Source organism: Notechis scutatus, chromosome 1, assembly GCF_049901735.1.
Source record: "Notechis scutatus isolate UNSWTSFEM ecotype Mainland chromosome 1, rNotScu1.2, whole genome shotgun sequence".
NCBI classification, from domain to species: Eukaryota; Metazoa; Chordata; class Lepidosauria; order Squamata; family Elapidae; genus Notechis; species Notechis scutatus.
Window position 1 is genome coordinate 141,067,814 of NC_142009.1, and position 24,208 is coordinate 141,092,021.

The following is a 24,208-nucleotide window of genomic DNA, read 5'->3' on the forward strand; positions in this document are numbered from 1 at the left end:
AAAAGAAGGAAAACATCAATACTAAAACTTTTCCTTTAAAATAAAATGCAAACATAAAAATTAGACTTCAGAAACAAAAAGAAAGACAAAAACAAGTTCCAAAAGGCCAAAGATCCAAATAGCTATTGCAAAAAGTAAGCTAGTAAGGAGGGGGTTTCTTAAAGTAAGAAATAGCCCAGCTTAAAAAAAGTAAAAAGAGCACACTGCACCTTATTTAGTTATCCAAGGCTTTTATTAAAATTTATAACTCTCTTCTCCAGAGTCTTATTGTCTTTTTTTCCCTGTAAACTTCAACACCAGACTTCAGCTACTGATAGAAACCCAGAAGAGCACCTGCAATAATACTCTCCCATGCTCTTCCCTCTATCTTATCAAACAGGCAAAGTCCTTGAAAAGAAGTCTCAGATCTTTCTCAGCTTCGTCTGGTCAAGAGAGAAAAAAAAGAGATAGAATATTTCCAAGCCTCTAGTTGGCAGTATTACAAAGTTTCTTCTGCTTTCACTTTCCCCCTCCTTTTCCAAACAAGATATAATAAAAATTAATTAAAAAGGGAAAAAGATATTAAAAAAGATGACTAGAAGGGAGTTTCTAGCCTAAAATATTATAAAGTCAAAAAGGAGAGAAAGAATAGATTAAAAAAAAGGCAGTCCAGTTTCAAAATATAAAATCATATATAAAAAGTCCAGCAAAAATAAATAAATCACTCTGACTTCCTGTTTAAAATCGCCGCTTAATCACTTCTGTCTAAAATTTTACAGATTCTTTCTTTTCCTTAGAGTGTCCTTTCAAATCTTAAAGTAAAGAAAAAATTCTCACCAAGCCGGCACACTTTCTCTTTCCGTTCTCTTTCGTTTCGGAGCTCTCCCAACTTCAGCAGCTTTAATGGCTGCCTCTTTGCTGCTGGCAAAAAGAGCTTCTCCTGGATCTACCAGGGACTTTGCGGTATCCCTGGGATCGACAGGCTGCGCTCTTTACATTCACCTTCTCTTTGGAATGGTTTAGATCCGTTTGGACTGTCCAGGAGCAAAGATATCAGCAGCGATCTCAGACCTCCAAGATCACATGCCGTATCGTCACGATGCCCAGAGAATTTTTTTCTGAAACAAGTCAAATGCTACTGACCGTAGCCTTATATAATCAGCAGATGACAAGCAGATGACATAGGCATCTGCAGTTCATACATTTGTGCTCAATTTCACCCAATGAGGCCATCTGAACTGTAAGATCTCTCTGGCAGGGGAGCTTACATATATTCTTCTACCTTCCAGAAGTACTCTCACAGATCAAGTTTTGAAATATTCTCAAAGAGAATCAAGCTTTCCTGGACCGACAATCCCTACTCATGGTCACTCATGCCCTAGCCACTTCCCATCTTGATAATTGTAATGCGCTCTACATGGGGCTGCACTTGAAGAACATCTAGAAGCTCCAGTTAGTGCAAAATGCAGCGGCCCACATGGTTTTGTGCAGACCGGTGTGCATGTGTGTTGAGGTAATTCCCTGTTAGGAGAATGAGCGCATACAGGGAGACGTATTTGAGAGTAGTGTTTGAATAATACACACACAGCACACAGATACACCGTACAGTAAATGTAGGTTTTTACTTCCAGAAACGTTTAAGCAAAGTTCAAACACAGTCCAAAGTCATTCACAGGTAAATCAGTCAGTTTTCAATCCAGCGATAATCCAATAACAAAGTCCAGTGTCAAAAACAGTTCAGTAACAGACTAACATCAAATCCAAGAATAATAGTCCATTTAGAAGGAATGGCAAAACTCTCCAACAGAAGGAAAAACAGAGACTCACTGAGACTAAGACTAAGATTAAACAACCCAGGTTTCTGGCTCCATCTTATGGCCGTTTGAGAAACCACACCCAATTACAGTTTTTTGCATTTTCTTAAAGAGACAGTATTAAAAAGTCTATCCTGGTTTATATATTTCCAACCCAAATAGCTGTTAGGTGACTTATATTCCTAACAACGTGTATCAAATCTCCTGTGGGAGCTGCATTGGTTGATGATTTGCTTCCGGGTGCAATTCAAGCTGCTGGTTGTCACTTTAAAGCCCTTCATGGCTTGGGACCAGATTATCTGAGGGACTGTCTCTTGACGGTCACATCTACCTGACCCACTAGAGCGGGGAAGCAAGGAATGTTGTGGGTCTCATTCCCGGGGTAATACATATAGTGAGACCCAGAAGAAGGGACTTCTCCATGGTAGCTCCCTCTCTCTTCCCCCACAGATTAGAATGGCCCCCACTCCAACACTCTTCTGGAAGGTGCTGAAGACCTGGTTCTGTCAGCAGGCCTGAGGAACCCAGAGTGGGATGGGTTAAATGGCTTATGTGATGTGTTGTTGCCGGGGTGGGGGAGTTGTAATATTATTTTATTATTATTTGATTATTTTCTTGTATTAGTTTTATTTTTATATATATGAGTTTTTATATTCCTGTAAGCTGCCTTGAGTTGCCATGTGCAAACAGGTGGCAATATAAATTTTCTAAACACAATAAATAAATAAATAAATAAAAATAAAAATAAATAAATAAATAAAAGATATACCTAAGCAGACATCAACACCTTAAATTGGAAGGCATAAAGCTCTAAGCTTGTATATATCTTGCCTTAGGTATGGAAGTAGATTAATGGCAGGTTAAAAAAAACCTTAGCTATTTTTTACTGTACCTTACATCAGTTCCTTTATCCAACCAATATGCCTACAGCCAGTTTGTAGGAAATATTCCCTTCTCTTCATATGTTTCTCCTCCTAACAGAATGACACTGTTTTAATGGATATTCTGTCCCTAGGAAATGATTTTTAAAATGTCCCAAGAAAGGCTTAGAAACCATGTTTGAAAATATTACCCATCTGCCATTCTTTGTAAATAAGGAGTTAATTGAAAAGGGTAATTGTTCCTGTCAAACAGTGTAAACAACCAAAACATCCCAGTGGCTATAGCCATCATGCTGTCCCAAGGTTTAGAAGAATATGCAAGTTTTCAATTGCTTTCTAAATGTTTGGTGTGTGTGACTGTGGAGCAGAGGTGGTATTTAGCAGGTTCTGACCAGTTCTGGAGAACCAGTAGCGGAAATTTTGAGTAGTTTGGAGAACTAGCAAATACCACCTCTGACTGGAGATTTTACAGTATCCTTCCCCTGCCATGCCCACCAAACCACACCCACAGAACCGGTAGTAAAAAATTTTTAATCCCACCACTGCTGTGGAGGAGATAAAGATTTTTGGGGGATGCTGTTCCAGAGAACAGGCATAATAGTTTGTCTTCTGCGTACATTATTCTAACAGATAATATTTCATTGGAACTTTTCTTAAGCTTCCTTGTCCATATTTTTCCAATTGTGTGAAAGAAGCTTTGAAATCCATTTGCAAACATAGTTTAGCGATCAGTTTCCCTTTTTTTTTTCCAATGGGCTTCTTAACTACTCTTTTGTTTGCTTGCCTTTTCTTTTCTTTTCTTTTCTTTCTTTCCTTTTCTCTTGCTTCTTGCTTTTTTCAAGAGGTACTATTATGGTAAAAAAATTAGGTGATGTTTTCATTTTCCCCCTTTTCACATTTACAATGTCAGGATTGTCATCTTGCTACAGCAGCCATGCTTTGCCAGATGCCAGTCTACCATACGCAATGGGGAGGGGGAGCTGCAGGGAGGCAAAGATTTGGGATAAGGGGGAATCAAAACTAGTCACTGTGCCAACCTGTGAGAGCCGCCAGCTAGTCCAAGGTCAAACCACGTAATGCAAAACCCTCCAGCCTGCCAAGCCATGGACTGCTACCAAAACAATTTGTTTGAATATAATTAGACAAGGGGAGATATCCAGAAGGAACAGTGTGGAGAAGGGAAGAGTTAACCAGATGCATTTGTCACCAAAAATCAGATTCAGCTTTGCTGCGCTGGAATGACTTGACTTTAATAAAGTGTATTTTCAATACCAATGGAGTCAATAGCCTTTTTTCTCCCTAACTGGCCAGGTTGGGACAGCTGACCAATAAACTTCCAGAGAGATAGTCTTATTACCCAGTTGCAGCAAAAAATGATAAGTCTTAGCACTGGATCCCAAGCAAATTTATGACATAAGCCTTCTTCATCAACAAAATGAAATAACTCTTCCCAGTTTTATATTTTCCTGGGTGAAGTGGCAATAAAATTTTAAAAAATAAATCCTGGGACAATAGAGTGCAAAATAGGTACAGTGGCTATTTTCAGCAAGAGTATATGTAGAGAGTTGATCCTCTGGTTGCTTTTTTATATGTGGAAAGGCTGTGACCTGTTACAGAAAACATCTGTTCCAAGTAAGTTCTATTGATTTTCTCTGCAGTTTATTGCCAACGGAGCATTTTAAAATGGTAGGTTTGATCAAAAGGCTCTTGACCAAATTTTCAAGATGTTAAAGCCTGGATCACCTGAATTTCATTTGTGTTCCAACTGTATATACACTTACTTTCACTATATTTGATGGGACTTACATCTATTCCCCAGATAAGGAAAGGCGATAGCTCGGTAATATAACACATGCTTTGCAGAAGCAAGTTTCTAGTTAAAATCCAGAATCCCAGGAGTATTGCCTCTACTATTGTCAGTACTGGACTAGATGGACAATTGATCTGACTTGGAGCAAAGCAGTTTTCTATATCACTCATGGTATTGCTTTGCAATCAAAATCTCATATGGGTCAGATGTAAACAGAAAAAAAATCTGGATGACCATTAGGTAGCAGCAAAGACAAAAGAAAGCTCTTTGCAGCTCAGATCTGGTAGCCCTACTTTATGTATACTTACTCAATTAAGAATGTTTTGCTAATGCTTGCATTTATGTGAGAATGTGCAGCTCTGCAATTTGCTCACAATAGTGAGTCATTGCTTTAACCTGTAGATATTAGCATGCTTGTCTGAAATTGGCTCTTAATAACATGCGTTGTTAATCTACAGCAATGTGTAGGCAGAATTCAGAGTGTTATTTAAACTCTAAATTGGCAGAAGATAGGGTTCAAAGAGATTTCTCAAGATTGCTTTTCATACTTCTAAACACTCTCATATATTTTTGTTTGAGGGCTTAATACTTTTTCAAGGATATCACACAGGATATAATAGAATTTATAATAAATGGCTTACCACTACAGTATGTCAATACAACCTCTCCCACACTAATCCAAAAACATTCAACAAGCATGAAGCATGCAGGTTAAATCCAAACACCAATTTCTGTGAAATACTCCGAGGTTAATATAAATTTTAATAAAGTTAGGTAAATTTCTCTAATTTTCTTGCTCACATTTTAAGAAAAAAAGTATTTATTTTTAGACCAGGCAGGAGAAAGCTCTTTCATCTTTATGGTTTCTAAAAACTTGTTCTCCAATACTTTACTAACTGAAAAATTGGTTGATAACAAAATGAAAATCTTTGATTACAAAAGGCAACTTCTAAAAATGAGGGAACGGATAATGAAAAGATTAAAACGATACAACAAAAGGACCCCATGTCTTCTTAGTACCTGGAGGGTTTTTAAAATCCCAATGATTTGGTTTAAATTGGAATGCATTCCATAAAGTAAGGAAAATAAACCAAGTGGTAATGAATAGACAAGAAGGGCACCATGTATCCAGATAAATCTTTCCTTTCTTCACGAAGTTTTTTCAGAAAGCAGATCTAGGGAAGATCAGAGATCCTGAACATAGGGAAGCAAAGATGGAGGTAGTAAATCTCTAAAAAAGGAGAATGTTTGGTTTTGTAGTTTTAAAATTGTTTTATATGTTGTTTTAACTTTTGATTGGGAAACACCCAGAATTGGGTATAAGGCTATGTAAATGTTTTAAACAATGAATGATGGAATGAATTCTAAAGTCAACTTGCTCTTCAGTCTTTGGTCTAGTAGAGAGATCTCTGCAGAAATTTCCGAGAAATGAAGGAAGATCATTCTGAAACTAATAGGAAAGAGAGACAGAAAATAAACATTCCTAATCTGTTTATCTCCAAATTATAGCTCTTTGGGTTTAGCTAGAACTCTCCATCAGAATTGTATGTTTTATTTTAATATGTATATAATTACCTTCTGTAAGGTTTCAGAAATTTTAATATTGTATCTATCATTACTGTCTCTAGATATACGCTTGCTACAAATGCTCTGTGGGATTGTGTGGTTCTTTTAGTGTTGTGTAACGTGGAGCGTTTCCAGACAAAAGTGAATTGGTGACTCATTGCATATGCTGCTCAACAATATTACTTCTCTTTTGTACCATTCTGTGGGAGATTGGTGTTTAAGCTACTTCCATGGTTATGGGTGCTAAATACTTCATTATCCACTTGTAATTGTTGGCATTTACAATAAGTCCCTACAATTAAAAAGGGAGATTTACATTTCCCCTTTTCTTATTTTTAGTAAAAGTGATTTTTTAAATTATATTTTGATGCTATCATTTTTTTTTCTTAAGTGGAGTTGGATTGCTGTGGAGTGCTGGGGTGGTGGTGCAACAGCTTTGTATTGTAACACTGGAGTGGCTGGCCACAGAGTGGGGCTTGAGACAGCACTCCCCAGTGGTGGGAGCACTGGGGCTGAAGTAGAGATCTGGGTTGGGGGCAGCAATCTGAGACTACTGAAGGCTGCTTTAATCCTAGAACTACCACCACTGTACATGGCAGCCAAAAAAGGCAGAGATGTGGGGAGAGGGAAGATAGGTGGAGTTGAAGCACTTTTGCTATCGTAAATATGAGCAGGCTGCCAAGTGCCAAATTTTGATCATGTGGTTAAGAGGATCTGCAATGGCAGTTACTTTGGAGATCAGGTATAAGGACTATTCATTCAGCACCAGTTAACTTTGGGTGGTTGCTAAATGAATGACATTAAGTGAGGATTACCTATAGATTCCACAATTTAAATTCTGCCTCAAGAACTTGCAAACATTTTTGGAGGGTTTCAGCAGACGCATGGAGGGAGATGATCACTAACAGTGATCAAATGAGCAAATGAATCTTTGCTATAGCCAAGAGAGTGATAAAAGGTACAACTGAAAACAGCTAAAACGTCTTAAATAAAACTAGAATAACACACAATTTTAATAGATTAAATTAAAATATTACAATTATGGGAGACCTTTCTCCAATTGATGCCTAATTTTCATAATTTCTGCACCAATGTTTTGCTACAGTCGGAGTTATAAATGGCTTACAATCCAAGAAAAAGATGGGCACCTACATTTTGTCACATCGTCCAGGGTACTGATGTAAAAGAGGCAGGATATAGGTATTACAAATATATCTATAGATGGTACAATAAAATAACACACACTGCATTATTTCAACATCTCTAGTTCCACATGAGCACACAAGTTTCTCAAATGGGATTTTAGAGTAACTTCCCTGTAATAATGCAGAAGGCAAAATATTATGTCTTGTTTACAAGGATAACTGTGAATATTTGGATTTTCAAAAGCTTTTGACAGTATTCCCCATTAAAGGCTCTGAGTAAATGTAGCAGTTATAGAATAAGGTGATCTGTCTTTTTATGGATTGCTAAATGGTTAGGAAAAGTTAAATGTAGGCATAAATGGGCAATTTTCTCAATAGAGATTATTAAGAAATGGAATTTCTCAAGGATCTGTGTTCATAATGGCGCTTTTAAAACTTCTTATAAATTATCTTCTCTTGGGATAAGCAGTATGCTGACCAAATGTTCAGACAATATAAACTCTGCAGGCTGATAATAAACCAAAGCTACTGAAGGGTTGCAGAAGGATATCTTTAAACTGGATGAAAGGTCAACTACTTGATAATTCAACTTAATGTAAAGTAATGCACATTGAGGTAAAACACCCTAACTTCACATACAGAGTATGTAATGAAATCTAAGCTCTCTGAAGAAGTCCTTAAGATTGTAGTGGGCAGCCCGATGAACATGCTGACTAAGAATACAGCAGCATTTGGAAAGAAAATGAAAATAAAAATGCCAACAGTGTAATGTTCTCATACAAATCTATAGTTTGTCTGCATTTGGAATACCTTACTTAAGTTTTATTTGTCAAAGACTAAACAATATAATAATAGAAAAAGCACATTATAATGCACCGTAAAAGGCAATATAATGAAGGAAATTGGAGAACATGAAAGAAAATGGAATGGAATAGAACAGAATACGTCATTTGGCAAGTGTGATTAGATACATAAGGAATCTGTCTCCACTGTAGAAGCTCTCAGTGTACATGCAAAACAGTAATACTAATCGTAATAAAGATACCAATAAGAGAAGGTAACAGAAAAGATGAGAAGGATAATAGTAATACAGCCATTCTACATGGGTAAATATACTTAGACATAAAACTGTGGAAATTAGGTGTTCAGCAGAGTGATGGCATGAGGGAAAAAACTGTCTCTGTGTTTAGTTGTTTTGGTATGCAATAGTGGCATCCTGAGAGGAAGACTTGAAACTGCTTATGTCCAGGATGTGAGGCATCTGTACTTATTTTCTCAGCCCTCTTTCTGACTCCTGAATGGAAGGAAGGCTGGTTGCACTTTTTTTTTTTTCTGCAGTCCTATCTAGCTCTTTTCTGATTATTATTATTGTTGTTGTCTGCTTTTACTTTGGAAAAAGTAAATCATTCATTATCCCTGGTCAGATTTTTGCTTTTATTCTGCTCAAACATTTCTTTACGTATTATCTCGCAGTTGAAGGGGCCGTATATTAATATTTCAGTGATAGTTGATACCCAAAAACATCTATACTTCAGTCCACACTCATTGTTATAATTTAGTCCACACCAGGTAATGCTGAAGCCCAGCAGCTTTGAAATAATCTCAAAAAAGATCTTCTAGTGCAACCCCCTGCTCAAGCAGGAGACCCTTTACTATTTCAGACAAATGTTTGTCCAGTCTCTTCTTAAAAACCTCCAGTGGTGTAACAACTTACAACTTCTGAAGGCAAAGCCATTCCAGGTGAATTGTCCCCACTGTTAGGAAGTTCTCCCTTAATTATTCCAGGTTGCCTCTCTCCTTGATTCGTTTCCATCCATTACTTCTTGTCTTGCCTTCTGGTGCTTTGGAAAATAAGTTGAAACAGCCCTCCTCTCCCCTCCCCCTTCCTCGTGGTAACTACGTCCATACCGCTGCTGTGAAGAGGTCAAAAAAAGGTGAGATTTGATCGAATTGAAATTAAAAGTTAAAAAAAAAAAAAGAACCGCCTCCGCCTTCCCGCTCCGCGGCCTAGCTACGCCTGCCCCGCCTTGCCCCGCCTTACGAAAACTGCCAATCCGAGGGCAGCGGCCTCCTTTTTTTCCCCCCACCCCGCTGCTTGCGCTGCCGGATCCGCAAAGGCGTTTTCGGTCGGAGGCTGAGGGCGCTCGGTCGGGTTCACATCCCACAGCTTTAGGGGTGCAAACCGCTGAAGGGAGGCTGGCGTCGCTCAGAGTCTCGCTGAGAGCCACTTGGGTCCACTACAGATTGTTGGACGAAGAATCCTTTCCCCGCCTGAATTCTCTTTTATATAAATAAAATCCCAGGGTCAAGAAACCTTGGAAGGAATAGCCTCGAGAGAAATCCCGCCTCCTCTCCCTTTCAGGCTTTTTGCTGTTCAAGGGATTGGGCAAAAGTATCTCTTTATTTCTGCAAGTTCAGTTGCGATTAAAAAGAAAAAAAAAGTCCATGATTAGCAGGCTTAAGGGCCACTTTAAACAGGAGTTCATCTATACTGCCCTAAACGGGAGACTGGCTTTAGATAATACTTGGAAGGCAAAGAGGTCTGTACATTCACTATCTTTTCAAATGAGGCATTTTGTGTGTGTTTGTGGGCGTGCTTAAGCCCGTTTTCCTGTGCTGGTGTTTTGCTGCTTGTTTCGCTGGATTGCAAATCCAGAATATGAAATTTAAGACTTAATACTGAGGTGGTGGCACATTGGTACTGAAGTGTGGCTCCCTCTCTTAGCCTTTAATTGCAATTTTTTCATTTATTTTTTTCCTGAATAATAACGGGTTGTTGGTGTGTGTGTGTGTGTGTGTGTAAAAGTAAGTGAACTGGTTTAGTATATGCTGCCCCGAGTCACTTTTTTTGTGAGGTAAGAATGCTTATATAAATTTGATGAATAACTAAGTCTAAAGAGAAACATTAAAACACCTTGTAATGGGACAGTTTGAATGAGAATGCGTTGAAAATCCAATACAGGTAGTCCTTGATTTACGACAGTTCATTTAGTGGCCATTTGAAGTTACAATGGCACTGAAAAAAGTGATTTATGACCCTTTGTCACTCTTAGGACCATTGTAGCATCCCCAGGGTCACGTGATTTACATTTGGATGCTTGACATCTGACTCAGATTTATGATAGCTGCAGTGTCCCGGGGTCATGTGATCCCCTTTTGAAACCTGTCAATGAGGTTGTTACTAATTTAACAACTGCAGAGATTCCTTTAACAAATGTGGCAAGAAAATGGGGCAAAACTCACTTTAAAAATTTATCACTTAACAACATAAATTGTGGACTCAATTGTGGTTATAAGTTGAGGACTTCCAAGACTAAACTAATATTTAATGCACGGAGACAGCATTCACAAAGATTTGTCCAGACAAGTATAATTGTGAAAATAGTTTGTTGCTAGCTGAACTGGCATATCACAATCTGACCTATTTTATTATATTTAACTGTGTGCTGTGTGTGGACCTTACATTGTGGCTTGTTCCACAAACTATTGCTTAAAAGTAACAATAGCTGCATTATTTTATTATTATCAGGCTGCACCTGGTTTATAAAATTACTTAGTGTGACTGCACCCTATCATATTTCTGCTTTTTCCCCTGAAATGTTCCCATTTCTAATTTAGTGGCACAACTTCATCCAACTAAGGAAAACCTATATTGATAATATTGGACTAAAAGCATGAGAGAAGGGAAGGGATGCCCAAGCATACAGCTTGTTCATATTCTAGTAATCATTCAAGTTATTAATATTTTTTTAAAAAATGTCAGTCTGAAGTTCTGCATATTTTGGTGTACAACAGAACTATCACTTTAGCTGATAATAGAAGTGATTGTAACATTTCTATTGTGTCAATATAATCAAAATTGTTTATAAACAAGTTATTTTAAAATAAATAATAAACATTTAACAATGTTAAATTTTATATTGTTTTTTCAGGTGGGATGGATTCATCTTCATCAACAAAATTTCTAGAAGTTGATATGAAGGTAACCAATGTATACTACCATCGAAAAGAAGTCCTTGTAAAATTTCAAGGCCAATTTAACACAGAATATGAGCTAGATTATCATATATTGCAAAAGGAAATACAACAAGTACCAAAAGTGAAAGATCCTGTTGCAGTTGGTGAATTCTGTTTATTCAAAGACTCAGAGTGTGGAGAATGGTATAGAGGAAAAGTAATTCAAAAAAGACATGATACCTATGATGTACATTCTATGGACAATGGGAAAATACTGGCAGTGCATGAAACTCACCTTGCATCTCCCATTGATGAATTGTTTCAACTTCCTCCAAAGATGGTTTATGGGATTTTTGCAAATGTGCTTCCAACTGAAGAAAAATGGACCGCCAAAGCTTTTAATTACTTTTCAACTCTGATAGGCTTGCAAATTAAAGGTTATATACAAGCCACTCTGCCAAACCAAATGTTTCTTCTTCATGTGCCCAAAATTGCTGCTGATGTGGTTGAATTCAGAATAGGAAAACTTGTTGATGCAGCTACTTTCTGTCTTATTGTTGAAATGTTAACTGAATTTCCAGATGAGCCGCTTTGTAAACAAATGCCAGATTTACTGCAACAGAAATGTACAAGGCCAGGTACTCTAATTTGTGATGCTGGAATTCAACCAAATATTCCGCCAGTTCTAAGAAATCTTCAACCAGTTTTGTCTGTTGGTGCTGTAGAAAAAGTAAAAATATCAGTAGCAGTTAGCCCTAGTAAGTTTTATTGCCAATTACTTCGACAACAGATAGAGCTGGATACATTGACAAGAGACATGTTTTCTTATTATGAATCTCTTACCAGAGTAAAACTTCCATCTTGTGACAATTTTGGAGCCCTTTGTGCAGCTAGACAAAAAGACGGCCAATGGCAAAGAGGAGTAATACAACAGCTACTTTCTGACAAAGTGAAGATTTGGTTTATGGATTTTGGCAACTATGAAGCTGTGTCTTCTGAGTATATTTTGAAGCTTCCACCAGAATTTATTTCAGTACCTATGTTTTCATTTCCTTGTGCTCTATCATGTCTTAATGATCAGGATGAAATGGAAAGAAATGCTCAGCTAGAAGAATTTAAGGAAATACTATTAACACAACAGGCTATTTTGGCCCACATAAATCTGTTCAATAGTAAAGAGCACGTATATTATGTTACATTAAGTAAATGCGCATTGACACAGACAAGTGACAATCTGTCTTGGGAAAATGATGTGGAGCCAAAATACAACACGGAAGTCTCTTGTACAAGTGGGAATGTACAAAATTCTAAGGTGAACTTGGCAGACAAAATTTGCAATACTACTCAACAATCAAGTTATTCTTCAAATGAAAAGGATACTCGTTTACTGTGTTCCCCTTTAACAGTTCCTTACAAAAGAGCAAAAATGAAAATAGGTTCAGTTTGTGTTGCTTTTGCAGTTTATGTTTTGAATCCATCAAATTTCTGGGTGCAAACGAATGATTTCTTAGATGAGTTTGAAGCTTTAATGAAGAAAGTTGCAGATGTGTATGATGGAGATGAAGTCAATGATAAAATCCTAGAAAATCCAGAGCCTGGAAGACTATGTTGTGCACGATATAGCAAGGATAAGTATTTTTATAGGGCTGTCATTAGACAAATCATAGACAATAACGTTGATGTTTATTTTTTAGATTTTGGGAACACTGACACAGTGCCACTGTTTGATGTGAAGATTTTGCTTCCAGAGCTTCAAGAATTACCAGCTTTAGCCATGTGCTGTAAACTTGCTAATGCATTTCCAATGGAAGATATATGGATTAAAAAAGAAACAGATTTCTTTAAAACAATTGTGGTTGACAAACCAATCACACTGCATGTCATTGCAAAACAAAAGGAGAATTATATTGTCAATGTGCAGTATATGAATGGCTCCAAGGAAACTGATGTTCTCAGGCTTATGGTTGAGGCTGGATGTGCAGAATATTGGGAGGTAAAGCAAAATCCATTTCAGAAAACAGTAAGGGGCCTTCAACGAAACTGCTCAAAAAAATATAAAAATAGAGAAATACTAAGTAAAACATCTATTCAGAAGAATAAAGCACTGATACCTAAAACTACTGATGAGAATAAAAAGCTGAATACTCGCATTGTGACAATAGGGAATGCTAGTATTTTCCCGTCATGGAAAAACATGCTTTCCAATAAATATGAGCGAATGTTTGGGAAAACAGAAAAAGTAGAATGCTATAAAGAGTACAAATTTAAACCAGGTTGTGTGTTTGATGTTGTATGTTGTCATATTATTTCACCAGGCAGTTTTTTATGCCAGATACAAAATAAGCTACCCGAGCTAAATAATATGATGGAACAAATTCAGAATTTTTACAACACTCAAAAAAGACCTTATGAAAGTGGAAAGCTTGCCTGTGTTGTGAAATATTCTACAGATGGAAAATGGTACAGAGCTTTTGTACTGAAACATGTATCCAAAACTGAAACTGATGTAATATTTGTAGACTATGGTAACAGGGAAAGGGTTTTGTTGAAAGATCTTCAAGCTATTCATCCAGACTTCTTAGTTTTGGAATGTCAAGCATTCAGATGTTGTTTTAATAGTGTCAGTGAATCCTTAATATTTGACCCCTATATTTGGACTACTGAGATATGTAGCAATTTTAAAAGTTTTGTTTCATCTTCTAATGGACAACTGACTTGTTTAATTTGTGCCCTGGTTTTTAAGACTCCTGACTCTTTATATTACATTGTTGATTTGAAGACTCCATTTACTAATTTAAGGCAATTTCTCTTTGAAAGTGGCCATGTACAAATGTACTCTCTTGAATGTGCGCAATCTGTTATAACACCATTTTCTCTTTGTAGCTTTTATTATTCATCTTTTAATATAGAAGTTGGAAATGAAGAGAAAGTATATGTATCTTATATATATAGCCCTACAAAATTCTATTGCCAGTTAAGTAGAAATGCAAACGAGATGGACAAGATACTTAAAAAGATTTCAGAAATTAGCCCCAAAACAAGCCATGCAATCCAAATGAATACTCACGGTTTATGCATAGCGAAATATTTTGAGGATGGACTCTTCTATAGAGCTTTAGCATCTCCTATGGAATCATCAGATTTCTGCCAAGTATATTTTGTGGACTATGGAAATAAACAATTAGTAGCCAAAGAGGAACTGGTTCCTATTCCAAACAGTGCTTCAGAATTAATGTTCACACCTATGCAAGCTATTAAGTGTTATTTATCAGATCTAAAGGATACTGAAATTCCATCTGAAATAAAAGCATGGTTTGAAAAAAAATATTTGGAAAAAGAGTTGAAGGCAGTAATAGTATCTAAAGAATCTGATGGGCAGTTCGGTATGGAATTGTATGATGGAGAACTACAAATAAATGGAAAGATTAAAGATTTACTAAAGCAAAAAAAAAACCTGAACCCAAACGATATTAAAAAACGTTTTAAAAAATATGTTGGAAATAAACCTTATAAAGTAGAGTTGGCTACAGAGGAAAAAAAAGTGAAAAGTGAAAAAAATGGACAGCAAACAAAAGCAGGCAATGATAAGTTACCTGTTAAATATAGGAACAAAATAGTAATTGATCAACAGAAGCAGAATTGTAGACCTGCAAAATTTCAATTGACTATAGATTTTTCAGATTTTGTGTTGAAGAAAGTTTTGAGATACAGATATGAAAGTACTCACAAAAAACCCAATACTGACACCGTTGATCAACTTAATGAACAGTCAAAGAAAATTAAAAATAAAAGGACTGGATTACATATGCTAAAATTAAACACTTCAGGACAAGAAAGAACCAATAAGACTAAGCAAAAGTACACTGATCTTCCTCAACTTGACATTCTTCTAAATTCTAAAGTCTGGGGTTATGTTTCTTATGTAGGTAATATTTCAAGTTTCTATGTTCATCGTTCAGAGGATGAAAATAAAATTGTGCAACTTGCTGGGGAATTGAATAGAGAAACACTGGTTAAAGAATCAGTAATAGAGGCTGAACTTGAGAAAGATGATGTTGTTTTAGCAGACTATGAAGGTGATAGTTGCATATACAGAGCTTTAGTTAGAAAAGTCCTAGCCAATAAGTTTTTTGAAGTAGAATTTATTGATTATGGTAATATAGAAACTGTGAATTCAAAAAATATCTACAAAATTAAAAAGTGTTTATTCAGTTTACCAAGACTCAGCATACATTGCTTCCTTAGTAAAGCAAAGTGCTTGTTTTCAAATAAAAACTGGAGTACTGATATGGATGCTTACTTTATCAATGAGGTAAATAATCAGCCAGTCATGATTAAGTTTCTACAACAGTATGACCAACAGTGGGAGGTTGACATAATCTGTCATGGAATATCTATCTCTGATAAATTAATGGAGAGAGAAATCCTTTTAGGCCCAGAGAACATACTTTCACTAAATTTTGACCACAACATGAAACAGCTCCCAACAATAGATTCAGAAACTGTTAGTAATGATCCAGGTAAAAAATCAGAAAGTCAAACTTTATGTGGAAGCATTATAATCAGACCTACTAAGATTGGCTACCAAAATATAAACCCTGGACAGATAGAAACAGCTGAAATTGGTCATATTTCAGGTAATGGAAACTTCTATGTGAAGTTAACTAAGGATGCACAAACAATGCTCAATTTAAATGTACTAGTTGCTCAAGAGATAGAGAAAAGGTGCTTTATTGCTACAGAAGAAATTGGAGAAGGATTAGAATGTTTGGTAAGATCAAACAAACACTTGGGATGGTATCGATCTGAAGTTATTAAAAAATATGTGAAGGAGGAATGTATGTTGGTCCTCTTTGTGGATTTAGGAAAGTATGAAATGGTGTCACTGCATGATACACATGTGCTGAATGAAAAAATAAGGTGTATTCCCAGGAATGCAGTGCTTTGTAAATGGATTCAGGTTGGAAATTTAAGTGATTTGTCTTTTGAGGGGATGATGGAGAAGGTAAAATATTGCGAGATAAAGATTATATTTTTTAAATACTTAGAATCTGAGCTTATTTGGGAAGTAGATATTTTAATAGATGGAATTTTATTTTTGGAATATTGGAATCAAATATCTAACCAAACAAAATTAGAGAGACATAACTTATTAGAGACAGATAATGTTAGCAAATCACTTGATATCTCAATCAGGTCAAATTCAATTTCATGGGCACAATTTCAGAAGAATAATCACTATCCTGGATTTGTCACATCAGTCACTGATCCTTCAAACTTCTGTATTCAGTTAGAAGATTCATTTAAAACTCTGATAGCCTTGTTCAAAATGCTCTCTAATCTTCCAGAAAACCTCCCAACTATGCCACAAGAATGTATAATTCCTGGTGCCAGCTGCTTAATAAAAAATGGACCTAATGAAAACTGGAACAGAGTTGAAGTTTCTGAAGTACTCAAAGACTCCAGTACATTAATGCTTACTTTTATTGATGATGAGGGCTTATCGGCTCCCCTTCCCATCTCTGATGTCTCTAAGCTGAAGATTATCCCAGAAAATCTAGTTACTTTACCACGATTAACCTATCCTTGTTCCTTGTTTGGAGTGATACCTGCTGATGGGAAATATTGGAATGATGAGGCCAAACTTACAATTCAAGAACTTCTTGGTAGACAAGGTCTCACATTCCAGTTCAAACAGCCTCATTGTGGACTGAAGCTAGAAGTAGATGTTTTTTTTGAGCAAAACAATGCAGCAGATGTATTGGTTGCTTCTGGATGTGCTTTGTATTCCAAAACTGCATCCTTTGGATCAGCTAGTTGTGATGACCTTCAGCTACCAAATTCACGTATTATTTATGATCCACTCTCCATTCAGAAGATCTCTGAACCACACATTGCCGTAAATAAAAACAAGAAAGGTCCACAGAATTCAGATTTGCAATTGAAGTGTGTTAATTTAAAAAAATTAGAGATGAACAGCTCAAAGAAATTACATGGTAAAAAAGAAGACTCTCAGATGACTTTCTTGCATAGAAGTAAAATAAATTATGGAAGTATACACAACTGCAATGAGAAATTATTTAATCAATGTTGTGACGGAGATCAACTCAACCAAACGTATTCTACAACCATATCAAAGGCTTCTGACAAGTTGCTTTTGGACTCCCAAGTATGCTCAGATCCAGATTCATTAAGAAAATTGAACACGTACTCACAAGAAAGGTCAGTTTCAAATTACACTTAAACAACTGTATAAAATTATTCTTTGCTTTATCTATAACAAGAATGATGAATGAAAAGAATCATGGCACCTAATTTCCCTGCATAAGCTGCCATAATGCATACTGGAAGGATGTTCGTATATTCCACATATAATGCAGTTTGACTTGCATCAAATCTGAATGAGTTTGCACAGCGTGGATGTGTGTATAAATATTACCTGCCACAATGTGATTATCTTTGGGCAGCCTTTAGGGCTCATTGTGAGTAGACAATTTAGTCCTCTTGGAGGACTATCTAGGACTTCTAGGAAGTTGGCAGCAAAGTAGGGTTCTCTGTTTTGCTGAGCATCTTGGCAGGTTTCAACCAGAATATCCTTCTGAAATGCTTTCAGCTGGGAAACACACTTTTATATTGGCTTAGGTTTTTAGAAATATGGTTTAAAAGGTATTAGAGATTCCTACAGGTAGTTCTTGACTTACGACGACAATCAACCCCAAAATTTATGTTGCTAAGTGAGACAGTTAAGTGAGTTTTGCTCCGTTTGATTACTTTTCTAGCCACCGTTGTTAGTTGAATCACTGCAGCTGTTAAGTTAGTAACACAGTTGTTAAGTGAATCTAGCTTCCCCTTTAACTTTGCTTGCCAGAATGTTGCAAAAGGATATTTACATGACCCTAGGACACTGTAACCATAGTATATAATATAAAAATACATTGAGAATCTGGAACGAGTGCCGAGAAGAGAAAACAAAAATCATTTGGGGGTTGGAGGCCAAAATATATGAAGAACAGTTACAGAAATTGGGTATGTCTAGTATAATAAAAAGAAGAACTAGGGGAGACATAATAGCAGTGTTCCAATATTTGAGGGGCTCCTACAAAGACAAGGGGATCAAATTATTTTCCAAAGCACCAAAAGGCAAGACAAGAAACTGATTGGAAGCTAACCAAGGAGAGAATAAATCTAGATCTAAGGAGAAATTTCCTAATGTTGAGAGCAATCAACCAATCGAATAACTTGCCTTCAGTAATTACGGGTGCTCCATAACTGAAGGCGTTCAAGAAGAGACTGGACAACCATTTATCTGATATAGTATAGGGTCTCCTGCTCAAGTAGGGGGTTGGACTAGAAGACCTTTGAGTTCCCTTCCAACTATATTCTATGAAAAAAATTAGAAAGTTAAACAAATTAAGTCTCTGTAAAAAGGCAGGTATATCTTCACAGTAAACCTGGACCAACTATTATGTATATTTTCTTTCTAATATATCTGCTTGTGTGTTTTTTTTTTTAGATTAAAGTCAGAGTAGATGGATTATCACAGTTGAGAACTAGTAATGGACAACAGATCAACCTTCATTTGAAAAGTAATGCAGGAACAGTATGCCGAACATATTCTATTTATAAACTTATCATTTATAGAAATCCAGACCAGAGGCGCATTACTATTAAAAAGTGTAAAGGATCCATTAGTATTCTGGTTTGGTTCCCTTCCTCCCCTGCCATATACATATATTTTATGCCTTTGAAAAGTCTCTACTGAAGATTGTATTGGGATGATGACAGCATGGAAAAAAGAAATACTTTGGAATAAGATTTTCAGCAAAACTAATCTGTTATCTCACTGGATAAAGCCCATCTTGCAATTGGTACTAGATTTTTATTATGGTACTAAACTTTGTGCTTATTTCAGAAGTCATTAGGAACTATCAAGGTTTTTTTAGTGAAATGTAATACAGTGTAACACAAGAGATGGTGTACTTTGGCCTTTGTAGATATTGAAAAAAAAATGCAGAAATGTGAAAACCAAGAACACTTGTTCTATATGTTGCTAAGTCTTGTGGTACATGGGAGGCATACAGTTGTATAGATTGTGTAACTGCCAAATGTTGTTGATTTGTTTTTACCAGCCAAAAACTTGAATTTAAATAAATATAATAAAAAAATAATCTCTTTACTTATTCTGACCATTTCAATGTAAGTACATTTCAGTAAAATATAGATTTAGCTATGGACTCCAATACATCCTGGCCATTCCAGTTTTCTTCTACAACGCTCTGTTTACTACCACAAAAAGGCTCCATCTAAACTGCAGAATATATTAAGACAGATGTAAGTCACAGATATTTTATTAATTATAGGGAAGCTTAATGCCGTGTTGATTGCTACCAATTCTTGTTGGCAAGTACTATAATTTCATAGTTTAAATCCATTTTCTTTTGTTACACTTAGTGACTTGTGCATTCTCTCATGGGAGAGAGAATGAGTGACAGGTATACAGAAATCATGTTTTAAAATCCCATTAAATCTTATCTGTGCACTAGGATGCTTGGAAGTTGTGTATATATTTTTACTGCAGGTTGTACTGCATTGAGCTTCATCAGTGAGGATTTTTCAATATTGTTTAGAGGGAAGACCTACAGTATATTGGAAGAACACTTTCCTGACAGCTTGAAACTTTGTTAGTTTTTTTGTTTAATCCTATACATTTTAACAGTTCTAATAACTACATTTTGAAACACATAAGTTGATTTAACTGAATTAGCACATTTGAGTAAGACATGATTAACTTAAATGTTGTAAAAGCGCTACCAAAAGAAAACTAAGCTTCCAGTTGGCCCCAGGGCTTGTTGGAAGTAACAGTGAAATATTTATTCTTGTAACAGACAAGAACAGCAGGAATTATAATTTTTTATATCTATACGAAACCAAACGGGATGCTTGTGTAAAATTCAAATTAGTTTCAAAAAGGCTTTAGTGTCATATGTATAACTACTGATGAGTATTGGTGAGAAAACACATCTTGTGGTTATATGGTGTAAATATGAGTTTTCTTGCTGAGCGCCCTGAAAAAAAAAGAGATGTGTTTGGATATTTCATGATGTTCATAAAGTGCAGTGTATTTTTCTTTAAATAAAAGAATATTCTTTGACTCCAGTGATATAAAATTCTTGTTAAGCAGCAATAAAGCGGTGGTACACGTTTAACACAGCCACAGTGAAGCTGTAGGAAAAGCTACATTTGTTTGATGTTTTTTCATACCAGATTCCAGTTAGGGGATGCTTTTATTGGGAGCGGGGAAGAGAGTGAATATCAAATATATATTTCTGAAATCAATATTTTACTTTTTTTAAAAAAAAAATTTATTGGTTTTTAAGACAAACATAGACAAAGCATAAAAACATCAAGCCATCATCCATATATATACATACAGTGTGTCTGTTGGTTTACAAATTGTTTTGTGCTTCCATTTCGTAGTCTTCAATTACAATTACATTGTATATATTCTCATATATTCTCATATTTTCAATCAAATATTAAATACATTAATATTGTTAATCATTTGAGTATACTTTGATTCATTTATGTTTTACAAAATAATCCATATTTTACTTAATTTGTTTTATGACAGTTCATATTATCATCTCAAATCTATCCTACAATCATTTTGTAGATATAATAAGAAAAGAATACATCTTTATATATTTATTATTTTCTAAGAATCTACATATTTCATTACCATGTTTTATTGTCTAACCATTGATAGAATAGATCCCAAATTTTATAAAAATTTTATCATCTTGTTCTCTGATTTCAAATGTCAATCTACTCATTTCAGTACATTCCAATATTTTCTTATTGATTTCCTCCTGTAATGGTATTTTTTCATTTTTCCAGTTTTTGGCAAATACAATCCTAGCCACTGTTAATACATTTACAATAAGGTATTTCAATTCTTTACTATATATTTCAGGTAAAATTCCCAATATAAATATCTCTGGTTTCAAGTCTATATGCTTTTTTGTCATTTTTTCCAACCACGTGTGGATTTTAGTCCAATATTTTTTGGCATCCACACAAGTCCACCACATATGGTAATATGAGCCAGATATCTGATGACATTTCCAACATTTTTCAGATTTGTTCTTGAACATTCTTGCTGTTCTTGTCGGGGGAAAATGCCACCTGTAAAACGTACAAATTTTCTTTATATGCTGTTGACATTGTCATTTTATAATTTTGAGACCACAATTTTTGCCATTTCTCTAGATCAATCCCATATCCAAAATTCTTCCCCCAAGCTATCATAGTTTCTTTAACTTGTTCTTCTTCTAGTTTAATAGATATCCATACAATTTTTTAATCACCCTTTCATCAGTACCTGTCAAAAACTTATCTAAGTCAGTCAGTTTATCATAGAAACTTTTTGTTTTAGAATCTTTGTCATACCTTGAATATATTTGTGTATATGAAAACCAATTCATCTTTATACCTTGTTCCTCTAATTTTTGCATAGATTTAAGTTTACCCTTTTCATTCAATATTTCACCATATCTAACTGTTTGTTCCTTTTTATATATTATAGGATAAGAAAATGCTTCAATAGTCGATAGCCAGACTGGAATTTTCAAATAACATTGCCTTTTAGTCTTCTCCCAGTTTAACCACAGAGCCTCCCGTATATAATGTCTTCTAAAATACCCCTGTGTTTTAGTTCCTTTATACCATAGAAAAGCATGCCACCCCAACAACAGATCATGTCCTTCTAATGTCAACAATCTAGTATTTCTTAATGTTATCCATTCTTTAACCCACATCAAATTTGGTAATACAACTCCCAGTTAGGCAAACCAAATCCTCCTCTTATTCTGGCATCTTGCAAAAGTTTTAACTTTATTCTCGCTTTTTTACCTTGCCATATATATTTCAACACGATTTTATTTAAATCTTCAAAATAATCTTTTCCAAGCCTAACTGGAATTGTTTGGAACAAATATAAAATTCTGGGTAGTATATTCATCTTGATTGTTGATATTCTCCCTATTAATGACAGTTGTAAACTTTTCCATTTTGTGAAATCTAGCGCTATCTGCTGCTTAAGTCTGATATAATTCTCTTTTAGCGTACTGCATCTTGCTGTCAAATGTATCCCCAAGTACTTGATCTTATTCGTGACCTGAATTTTCAATACATCCGGCAGTTCTTCCTTTTGTCTTGATAGCATATTCTTTGTCAAGATCTTTGTTTTATCTTTATTTATTTTCAAACCAGCCACCTTTCCATATACCTCTATCTTTTCTACCAATTTTGATGCTGTTTCTAGTGGGCCTTCTAAAATGAAAACCCAATCATCTGCGAATGCTTGCAGCTTAAATTCTGAAATCAATATTTTACTTTTATATGGGGATTAAGATGGGATTCTTTTCAGGTACCAGGCCCCATTGTGCAATTCTCTTCCCGTCTCTCAATTCACCTGATAGCCTAGGTTATTCTTTTCCTCTTTTTTTAAATTTAAAGTTGAAGACCTATAGATAACATGGCTTTGTGGGGCATGTTACTGACCTTGATATTATGAAATAGAGATAGAATGAGGTTACAACATCCAATACAGGTAGTCTTTGACTTCTGACCCCAATTGAGCCCAAAATTTTTGTTGCTGAATGAAACATTTGTTTGGTGAGTTTTCCCCATTTTACAACCTTTCTTGCCACTGTTGTTATTTGAATCAGGGCAATTGTTAAGTTAGCAACAGGATTTTAACTGAATTGGGATTCCCCATTGGCTTTGCTTGTCAGAAGGTTGCAAAAGGGAATCACATGACCCCAGCTCATGGCAACCGTCATAAATATGAACCGATTGCCAAGCATCTGAATTTTGATCATGTGACCATGGGGACGCTGCAAAGGTGGTAAGTGTGACAAATGGTCATAAGTCACTTTTTTCAGTGCCATTGTAATTTCAGATGGTCACTGTTGTAAGTCGAGGATTACCTGTAGTATGGGGACAGCATTTTAGGGAAAGTGTCCTCTGAAGTTGCACAAAAGCAGATGTGGAAAATAGCATAGAAAAACATAGCTATAAGTAATGTTATCTTTATGAATAGATCTGGATCAGGGCTGTCAAACTCTCGGCCTGCGGGCCAGATGTGTCACGCACTGGCCACCCGCCCACCTAATTTAGTGAATGGAAAAAAGTCCCGATACATCACATGAGGCTGCCGTGATGCCGTGAGTTTGACATCCCTGATCTGGATCTACGGTACATAATAGCAATTAGTCCAGCTCCGGGAAACAGTTTGGGGAACCTTTTTACTTCTTCCTGTAGTCTGGAAAGAAAGAACTAGACCAAGAGTCCGAATTAGCTCCTCAGATAAGTAAAGCACAGAATAGTAAATTAAAAAGCGAGTACTTGGTGGAACTCTTGTAATTCTCTACAAACGACTTAATGCAGTTTGAAATGTTAACACTGTGGGCCTGGTTACCTTGACTTGACTCAAGTCCTCTTCAGTGATTGATGAGTTTTAAAATGTGAGCCACGTTAATATGTACCTTTTTGGGGGTTATTGTTACAAAAGGGTGATAGAAATTGGTTTTGAGCCCAAAATATTGTATAAAACAACTACCAGCACTAAAGCTGTTTTAGATTACTTGAATGGCTAGAAGCTGCTGCTTCTGTCCTTAAAAGCGTATGCCTCTGTGTGACTCACTTAACTTCATTCACTGTAGGGTAGTTTTATTACAGACGTTTCTTCCCAGCTTGCTTACCAGAGATTGAGACTTTAAATGTGAAACCAGACAGTTGTAACCCTAGAGGAACTAATTTGAACTGCCCAGTTCTGATACAACCTTTTTTCTACATGGCAAGTAATTTTTAACTCCTGCAATGTTTTCCACTCTTTATTATTGAGGACATTTAAGATACTAGATACTCCCAGCAAGAGTCTTTGTATGTAAGGGTGTAGTGTTAGTGATTCAACTTCTTCCTCACAGCAGCATCTTTTACTTTTCCTGGCTGGAGGGAGGATATTTGAAGGAAGACTTTACAAAAACTATGTTC

General features: G+C 35.8%; 1 protein-coding gene across 1 annotated transcript; it reads left to right on the forward strand.

Annotated features, from left to right (window-relative positions):
- The first annotated feature begins 9,327 nt into the window (after window positions 1–9,327).
- On the forward strand, window positions 9,328–20,303 carry TDRD15 (tudor domain containing 15). Its single transcript, XM_026675588.2, has 3 exons — window positions 9,328–9,735; window positions 11,128–17,374; window positions 18,666–20,303. The coding sequence occupies exons 2-3, from the start codon at window positions 11,133–11,135 to the stop codon at window positions 18,679–18,681; spliced, it is 6,258 nt and encodes a 2,085-aa protein (XP_026531373.2). The 5' UTR covers window positions 9,328–9,735; window positions 11,128–11,132; the 3' UTR covers window positions 18,682–20,303.
- Window positions 20,304–24,208: the final 3,905 nt, after the last annotated feature.

Excerpts from the sequence above, each read along its gene's own strand:
- TDRD15 (XM_026675588.2), top strand. The coding sequence starts at position 11,133 with ATGGATTCATCTTCATCAACAAAATTTCTAGAAGTTGATATGAAGGTA.